Here is a 10,000-nt window from a genome sequence, read left to right as displayed (position 1 = left end):
TAAACTCATAGGAGCTATACCCATAGTAGCTAAACTCATAGTAGCTATACCCATAGTAGCTAAACTCATAGGAGCTATACCCATAGTAGCTAAACTCATAGTAGCTATACCCATAGTAGCTAAACTCATAGGAGCTATACCCATAGTAGCTAACCTCATAGTAGCTATACCCATAGTAGCTAAACTCATAGTAGCTATACCCATAGTAGCTAAACTCATAGGAGCTATACCCATAGTAGCTAAACTCATAGTAGCTATACCCATAGTAGCTAAACTCATAGGAGCTATACCCATAGTAGCTAAACTCATAGTAGCTATACCCATAGTAGCTAAACTCATAGTAGCTATACCCATAGTATCTAAACTCATAGTAGCTATACCCATAGTAGCTAAACTCATAGGAGTTATACCCATAGTAGCTAAACTCATAGTAGCTAAACTCATAGGCGCTATACCCATAGTAGCTAAACTCATAGTAGCTATACCCATAGTAGCTATACCCATAGTAGCTAAACTCATAGTAGCTAAACTCATAGGAGCTAAACTCATAGGAGCTAAACTCATAGGAGCTATACTCATAGTAGCTATACTCATAGTAGCTAAACTCATAGGAGCTAAACTCATAGAAGCTAAACTCATAGTAGCTAAACTCATAGTAGCTAAACTCATAGGAGCTAAACTCATAGGAGCTAAACTCATAGTAGCTATTCTCATAGGAGCTAAACTCATAGTAGCTAAACTCATAGTAGCTATTCTCATAGGAGCTAAACTCACAGTAGCTAAACTCATAGGAGCTAAACTCATAGTAGCTATTCTAATAGGAGCTAAACTCATAGGAGCTAAACTCATAGGAGCTATACTCATAGTAGCTATACTCATAGGAGCTATACTCAAAGTAGCTAAACTCATAGGAGCTAAACTCATAGTAGCTATACTCATAGTAGCTATACTCATAGTAGCTAAACTCATAGGAGCTAAACTCATAGGAGCTATACTCATAGTAGCTATACTCATAGGAGCTAAACTCATAGTAGCTAAACTCATAGTAGCTATACTCATAGTAGCTATACCCATAGTAGCTAAACTCATAGGAGCTAAACTCATAGGAGCTATACTCATAGTAGCTATACTCAAAGTAGCTAAACTCATAGTAGCTAAACTCATAGTAGCTAAACTCATAGGAGCTAAACTCATAGTAGCTAAACTCATAGTAGCTAAACTCATAGTAGCTATCCTCATAGTAGCTAAACTCATAGTAGCTATACTCATAGTAGCTAAACTCATAGTAGCTATACTCATAGTAGCTATACTCATAGTAGCTAAACTCATAGTAGCTACACTCATAGTAGCTATACTCATAGTAGCTATTCTCATAGTAGCTAAACTCATAGGAGTTAAACTCATAGAAGCTAAACTCATAGGAGCTAAACTCATAGGAGCTAAACTCATAGTAGCTATACTCATAGTAGCTAAACTCATAGTAGCTAAACTCATAGTAGCTATACTCATAGTAGCTAAACTCATAGGAGCTAAACTCATAGGAGCTAAACTCATAGTAGCTATACTCATAGTAGCTATACTCATAGTAGCTATTCTCATAGGAGCTAAACTCATAGGAGCTAAACTCATAGTAGCTATAGTCATAGTAGCTATAGTCATAGTAGCTATACTCATAGGAGCTAAACTCATAGTAGCTATACTCATAGTAGCTATACTCATAGTTGCTATTCTCATAGGAGCTAAACTCATAGGAGCTAAACTCATAGGAGCTAAACTCATGATGATTGGTTTAATATGTAAACCTACAGTGATACTTAGCCTATGCCATCACAGGTCCCGAATGGTCATCATTCTCTGGGGCCTTTGCAATGTTTGTCTTTCAGACTGTCTGGGTAGGAAATGACGGAGGCAATAAAAAAGAGGAATTGACCTTGAGAGAGAGAAAGAGAGAGAGAGGAAGCAGAGTCTTGAGGAAAGTTACTGAGATGACAGTGTTGGCCACCATGCAGTGCAGTGCCACAGGTGTGATGATGTAATCACAGACACAACCAGGATGGTCTCCATTTCTCTCCTTTTCTTTCTCTCTATCTGTCTACCTTTTCCCACCTCTGTTGATCCTATGGTAAACACTTGTCAGAGCCATGGTGCTGCAGACAGGGAAGTAGTTTAAATCGGACATGGATATATTAGGTTTTCCCCAATAAGATCTATTGTCTGTAGGTGTCTGCATGGCTTCCTTTGTGGTGTTATTCTATTGTGATGCAAACACATTCCCTCCATTATGGTTACCATCCAAGTCCCTTCATATTCTAGGATTGGCTGCCCTGGTGGAACGACGCGTGCCTGTGTGTGTGTGAACCCATGAGTGTATGTCTATACAGAGTGAGATTGTATGCGCATGCGTACGTGTGCATGCGCATGTATGCACGAGTGTGTGTTGGTATTGGGGTTGGGGGGAGGGGGAGAGGAGAAGAGAGGAGGGGGTACATTTCCTTATCTGTGGGCCACAGGCGGCTTTGAGAGCGTTATCAGTAGCCACCACATTGTACTAGCACATCCTCTTGTCCAGTGGGGAGCGGAAAAACTCTCTTTGCAACGAAGTTCTCTCTCTCTGTCTCTCTCTGTCTCTCTCTGTCTCTCTCTCTTTCTCTCTTCTGTGTCTCTCAGTCTATCCCTTCGCTCTCGCTCCCTCTCTCTCTGTCTCTCTCTGTCTCTCTCTGTCTCTTTCTCTCTTCTGTGTCTCTCAGTCTATCCCTTCGCTCTCGCTCCCTCTCTCTCGCTCCCTCTCGCTCCCTCTCTCTGTCTCTCTCTGTCTCTCTCTCTTTCTCTCTTCTGTCTCAGTCTCCCTTTGCTCTCTCTCCCTCTCTCTCTGCTCCCTCTCTCCCTCTCTCTGTCTCTTGTCCTCTCTCTTTCTCTTTCTGTGTCTCTCATCTCTCTTTGCTCTCTCTTTCACTCTCTCTCTCCCTTCTCTCTGTCTCTCTCTGTCTTTCTCTTTCTCTCTTCTGTGTCTCTCAGTCTATCCCTCTCTCTCTCTCTCTCCCTCTCGCTCCCCTCTCTCTCTTGCTCCCTCTCTCTCTCTTGCTCCCTCTCTCTCTCTTGCTCCCTTTCTCTCTTGCTCTATCTCTCTCTCTCTTTCTCTCTCTCTTTCACGCTCTCTCTCTTTCACTCTCTCTCTCTCTCTCTCTCTCTTGCTCCCTCTCTCTCTTGCTCCCTCTCTCTCTCTCTCTCTCTCTCTCTCTTCTCTCTCTCTTGCTCCCTCTCTCTCTCTCTCTTTCTCTCTCTCTCTCTCGCCATCCAACTAGAGCTCTGTCTCTTCCTGGCATGGAGGGAGAGGAGGGAAGAAAGTAAAGAAAGAGAGATTGGGAACTAGAGAATGACATAAGGACACGAGTACGACATGGTCAGCATCACCTTGTCAGCTTGTGCGCCTTCGTTCAACAGAATCACCACAAAGGATTCAAAAGGGCATTTTGTTAATTTTGTCTTTTGGATTTTTGATATTACATCTTTTTTTAAACATTACTGGAGTTCCCAATTTATTTAAGGAGGACGGAAAGTAGATGTGCCATGTGCTACCTTACCTATGGTACTGTAGGGTCCTGTGGGTAAACAACTGTACTGACAGAGCACGCTGGTTTTCATGCTGCGTAGGTGAGTAGGTCTGCACTGGTCAATTTAAATGTTACTGTAGAGGGTAAATGCTATTGAGTTCAAAGCCATTTCTCAATTTATCGTAAGTTATTGTTGTTCATTTATTGCATGAAGTTATAGTTCATTTTTCTTTGTGCAAATTGTTTTTATGGAGGAAAACCTGTTATGTGTTTTTGCCTGTTCTTTCATCAAATAAATCATGTGGAAAACATTACAATAAAATACATGTTTGTGTATTTACCACAGCTATAATAAACACAACATCATATACATAAACATATATATATATCTTTGCAGCCATACAGATATAAGACCACCAAATTATATTCATAATTTATGACTTGAAATTAACAGCAAATGAGTGCATTGAGTTTACACAGAAATACAATATGATTTTTGTCTCATATCAAAGGAAACAAGGAATAACAAAAAACAATTCTGAATCATTACGAACATTCATTAAACATTATAATTTGATTGCAAATAATAAAATATTATGTAACGAAAAGAAAGACTCCAACACATCTTTGGGAGTATTTGTTCCATTGTCGTTTTTTTTATTCAACTTTTCTATGAATCAAATGTTTATATTGAAAGCTCACATTGCCTGTTCTCTCTCTCAAAAATGTGTAGATATATGTCATTTCTTACCAATGATCTACACGAAATACTCTGGAATGTCAGAGGAAGACAAATTCAAACATTTTTTGTTAGATGAATGAAAAAGTAAACAGTAATATTTCTTGATTAGATAAGTATTCACCTCCCTGAGTCACTACATGCTAGTAACACCTTTAGCAGCGATTACAGCTGTGAGGCTTCTTGGGTACGTTTCTAAGAGCTTTACACACCTGTATTGTGCAATATTCGCCCATTATTATTTTAAAAATTCTTCAATCTCTGTCGAGGTGTTGGGGATCAAGGCTAGACAGCAATTTTCATGCAGATATAAGTCAAAACTTCACCACTCAGGAACATTCACCGTCTTCCTGGTAATCAACTCCCGTGTAGATTTGGCCTCGTGTTATAGGTTACTGTCCTGCAGAAAGGTGAATTTGTCTCCTAGTGTCTGTTGAAAAGCAGACTGAACCAGGTTTTCCTCTAGGATTTTGCCTGTGTTTAGCTCTATTCCATTTCTTTTTATCCTAAAAAACTCCCCTTGCCTTTGCTGATGTCGAGCGTACCGTTGCCATGATGCAGCCACCACCATGCTTGGTAATACAGAGGCAGGTACTCAGTGATGTGTTGGATTGGCCCCAAACATAAGGCTTTGCATAAGGAGAAGAGACAGTTGCAAAATCCAGCCATGAATAATGAATCATCCAAGTCTTGCAGAAGCAGAACCTATAAGAAAACTGTGAACTTCCTTGAAATGAGGAAAACACACAGGCAGTATGATACCAAACAATGGAACCCATGACAACCATGTTGAGCCTGTCATCAGCTCGTGAGAGGGCCAGGGATACTAGATTTAGCTTTGATGTAGATTATATATGGAAAAATGTATCATTTTAATTTCCTAATTAATTCAAAATTCTTAATCTATCTTTATTTTATATTCACCACTTCCAGAAGAAGAATTATCACTGAATTACCAAAGTGAATTATTGTAATGTTTGTTTATGTGCCAATTAATCCATTAAGGGATGGATTGCCAACTGGTGATTTGACACGAAAATAACATTTCATTCATTCATTCATTCCAGTATTTGACCCACTAAATCATGTAAAGCAAATGTGTCTTATCTCTTTTGTTCTACAGGTTTGAAAACCGTCCAATCTTTATGCACCTGGGACAATGTGGATTGTATGGACAGTTTGATTCATATCCGAAAAGACAGACAGACAGACTGGGGGACAAATCAACAGTGTCGGCCGATGGTGACTCATTCAAAGACAACGTACTTGGCTATTCCTCAGGATGTGCTATGGGAAAAAGTCTAGACTACTAAACTTAAAACCAGACCAACCAGTCTGCTGTGGAGCTCCAAGAAGATCCAGAGACGCCTCGGTCAGACTACTAGTAAACACTGGCACATGATTATTGATGTGAGCATCGTCTGCCCAGCCACTGTAGATTGGACACAGCCTCTTGAGTGGGGCCATGAATGCAAGATCACACTCACACGCTCTCTCCTTTTTTTCCTTTTCTCTCTCTCTCACACACACACAAACTCACACACACACACACACACTCGCTCTGACACACGCACTCGCTCTCACACACGCAACAGCCCTCAGAATGAGAGGTGACAATAAGACTGGACTGAGCCAAACCCGAGGGCATCAGCCACTGACTCCTGACCCCTGAAAACCCAGGACCCAGACAGCCCATCACAGACATCTCTGGACTGATTAATAACAGCAGTAGACAACCCGTCGTTCAGGAGGACCAGGGGACTAACAGCATAATAAGGGGATATTATCTGGAGTAGCCGCAGGGCTGAGAGAGGTCTGTGGAGGTCTATAGGTGTCTAGCAGCAGCAGCTAGTGGCCGAGACACTATGCTGGGTGAGAGAGACAGAACAGCGGAAGGGGTGAGGGGTGCAGTGGTGGGGTGCCTTCCCACAGGTACCATGATGGAGAAACTGAACCCCCTCTGCCCCCCTCTGACATCCTATCGGAGTCTGAACGACTGAGCCCTCAGCAGGCCCCCTCACCGGCTTCACTTGACGCTAGCAGCCCACCGCCGGTTAATGAACCAGGGAGTCCGGGAGACAGGTTTGTCCCACCTAGCCCCCCTGCCTCCCCTCCTCCACCTCCAGAGTCCCCTACCAAGTTGCTTGACCACCCTGCCGCCACCAACATCGCACCTGAACCACTGGTCTCCATGGAAACAAACAACACCAAGGGAGGAGGTTTAATTTGCTCCTCTCCGAAAGCCCCCTCCTCCTCTCCGCCTCCCCTCCTCCCAGCCCCAGTGTCTACATCCACTACCCCTGCCGTCCTCCCCCCATCCTCCTCCTCCTCTTCTTCCTCCTTTTCCTCTATTGCCCCCCTCCCTCCCCACATCCCTGTTATTAGTCTGGGACACAGTAAACCCCCCACCCCCTCTCCCTCCCCAGTAACACCCCTCTAACCACCCTGCACCCCATCCCCAACCACCCCCACCACCGTGACCCTTACCATCACACCCACCACCACGGGGCATCCGCCTCACCCAGCTCACCTCCCTGTCAGGGACCAGACCAGGGGCCCCACCGATCCCCACCCAGGGCCCCCTGCTGCCCCACCAGTACCTGCCACCACACCACTTCTTCAGCAGGTGATAGGGAAATGTTTCATATTCACATTATATTCCATTATCCAGTGGAGGCTGCTGAGGGGAGGACAGCTCATAATAATGGCTGGAATGGAGTCAATGGAATGACATAAAACACATGGTTGTGGTTGATGTCATTCCAATGACTCCATTCCAGCCATTATTATGAGCTGTCCTCCCCTCAGCAGCCTCCACTTGCATTATCATATTTCATGTTATGACTGGCTTTCTGATACTGTATGGCAAACTGTTTCACTACAACAACTGACTGTTTATAACATAGATTTCTCTTTCTGCTTTTCCTAACCCTTAATCCTAACCAATTATTAAACTAGAACTACTACTTCCCCATAGAGCCCCATTTCCTAGAATCACTATGATGAAATATCCTTCTTCCTCTTCATTTTCAGCAGGAACGTTGTTCTATTTTAGCAGCATGTCTCTGCCGGTGTCAGCCCTAACGAGAGAGAGCCTGCTGACAGCATGCACACTCCATCAACATCCCAAACATAACCACCATACAGATCGCTTTGCTCGCTTTCTCTCCCTCAGTCAATTTGAAATGTTTTTTTGCCATTTCAAATCCATTCAACAATTTGAAAACCATTTAAAATATGATTACTCCCCTGAATAGCATCGTTTGTACTTCTACAGTTGTGTTCTTTTATTGCTTGGATACTTGTGTTTGTTATCTTTCATTTCTCTCACGTTCCTCCCTCTTTGGACGCCGCTATAATAATGTTTCATAATGTTTACATACTGTTTTACCCACTTTCATATGGTTATACTGTAGTCTAGTCAAGGCCATTATATTTAACTATTGCTATACATATACAAGTCTATCCTACGTATTCTTCAGATATACTACATATTCTATCCACATACTGTCCACAATGTCTACACGTCCCACCACAAATAAACACAGTTGAAGTCGGAAGTTTACATACACTTTAGCCAAATACATTTAAACTCAGTTTTTCACAATTCCTGACATTTAATCCTAGGATCACCACTTTATTTTAAGAATGTGAAATGTCACAAGAGAGAATTATTTCTTTCAGCTTTTATTTCTTTCATCACAATCCCAGTGAGTCAGAAGTTTACATACATTCAATTAGTATTAGGGAGCATTGCCTTTAAATTGTTTAACTTGGGTCAAACATTTCGGGTAGCCTTCCACAAGCTTCCCACAATAAGTTGAGTGAGTTTTGGCCCATTCCTCCTGACAGAGCTGGTGTAACCGAGTCAGGTTTGTAGGCCTCCTTCTGCCCACAAATTTTCTATGGAATTGAGGTCAGGGCTTTGTGATGGCCACTCCAATACCTTAACTTTGTTGTCCTTAAGCCATTTTGCCACAACTTTGGAAGTATGCTTGGAGTCATTGTCCATTTGGTTGACCCATTTGCGACCAAGCTTTAACTTCCTGACTGATGTCTTGAGATGTTGCTTCAATATATCCACATAATTTCCCTGCCTCATGATGACATCTATTTTGTGAAGTGCACCTGTCCCTCCTGCAGCAAAGCACCCCAACAAAATGATGCTGCCACCCCCGTGCTTTACGGTTGGGATGGTGTTCTTCGTCTTGCAAGCATCCCCCTTTTTCCTCCAAACATAACGATGGTCATTATGGCCAAACAGTTCCATTTTTGTTACATCAGACCAGAGGACGTTTCCCCAAAAAGTACGATCTTTGTCCCCATTTGCAAACCCAGTTGCAAACCGTAGTCTGTTTTTTTTATAGCGGATTTGGAGTAGTGGCTTCTTCCTTGCTGAGCGGCCTTTCAGGTTATGTCGATATAGAACTCGTTTTACTGTGGATATAGATACTTTTGTACCTGTTTCCTCCAGCATCTTCACAAGGTTCTTTGCTGTTGTTCAGGGATTGATTTGCAGTTTTCGCACCAAAGTACGTTCATCTCTAGGAGACAGAACGAGCCTCCTTCCTGAGCGGTATGACGGCTGCGTGGTTCCATGGTGTTTATACTTGCGTACTATTGTTTGTACAGAACGTGGTACCTTCAGGTGTTTGGAAATTGCTCCCAAGGATGAACCAGACTTGTGGAGGTCTACCATTTTTTTTCTGAGGTCTTTGCTGATTTCTTTTGATTTTCCCATGATGTCAAGCAAAGAGGCACTGCGTTTGAAGGTAGGCCTTGAAATACATCCACAGGTACACCTCCAATTGACTCAAATGATGTCAACGAGCCTATCAGAAGCTTCTAAAGCCATCACATCATTTTCGGAATTTTCCAATCTATTTAAAGGCACAGTCAACTTAGTGTATGTAAACTTCTGACCCACTGGAATTGTGTCATGCACAAAGTAGACGTCCTAACCGACTTGCCAAACTATAGTTTGTTAACAAGACATTTGTGGAGTGGTTGAAAAACTAGTTTTAATAACTCCAACCTAAGTGTATGTAAACTTCTGACTTCAACTGCAAATATACATTTGTACTCCGGACTCCAACATTGCTTGTCCTAATGTTTCTACATTTCTTAATTCCAAGATTCATGTGTACTGTTGTGTATGTTAGATATTACTGCACTGTTGGAGCTAGGAACACAAGCATTTCGCCACACCTGCAATAACATCTGTTAAGTATTTGTAAGCGACTGTTAAAATGAGATTTGATTTGATTTGATTCTCTCCTTCTCTCTCTCAGTTCTCATCTTGGTCCCTCTGGTAACTATGGAATCTTTTCCAGTAGAAGCATCAAGAGACGGTCCTCCTCACACTATGAGTTGGATCTCAGTGATGGTAAATAGAAGATAAACTGGTGTGACTGTCCATGGACTACTGACCAATACCAGCATATGATAAATCAATGAGATACAGTTTATGTAGTGTATGTATGTACACATACACCACAGGAGGCTGCTGAGGGGAGGACAGCTCATGATAATGGTCGGAACGGAGTAAATGGAATGGCATCCTGGAAACTATGTATGTGATGGATTTGATACCAGTCCTCTGATTCCGCTCCAGTCATTACCACAAGCCCGTCCTCCCCAATTAAGGTGCCACCAACCTCCTGTGATATACACTGAGTATACCAAATATTAGGAACACCTTCCTGATATT

The 10,000-nt window shown here is 42.4% G+C and overlaps 1 protein-coding gene across 1 annotated transcript in view; it reads left to right on the top strand.

Moving 5' to 3' along the window:
• The first annotated feature begins 6,250 nt into the window (after positions 1-6,250).
• Positions 6,251-10,000, top strand: part of lyl1 (LYL1 basic helix-loop-helix family member) — a 5,731-nt gene continuing 1,981 nt past the window's right edge. Inside the window, 4 exon segments of the mRNA XM_042304436.1 lie at positions 6,251-6,718; positions 6,721-6,823; positions 6,826-6,916; positions 9,582-9,676. Coding sequence (XP_042160370.1) covers positions 6,482-6,718; positions 6,721-6,823; positions 6,826-6,916; positions 9,582-9,676 — 526 coding nt within the window. The 5' untranslated portion in view covers positions 6,251-6,481.

The sequence above is a fragment of the Oncorhynchus tshawytscha genome, linkage group LG02 (genome assembly GCF_018296145.1).
Source record: "Oncorhynchus tshawytscha isolate Ot180627B linkage group LG02, Otsh_v2.0, whole genome shotgun sequence".
Classification (NCBI taxonomy): Eukaryota; Metazoa; Chordata; class Actinopteri; order Salmoniformes; family Salmonidae; genus Oncorhynchus; species Oncorhynchus tshawytscha.
The sequence above is the reverse complement of the archived record's forward strand: the minus strand, read 5'-3'. Positions and strand labels throughout refer to the sequence as shown.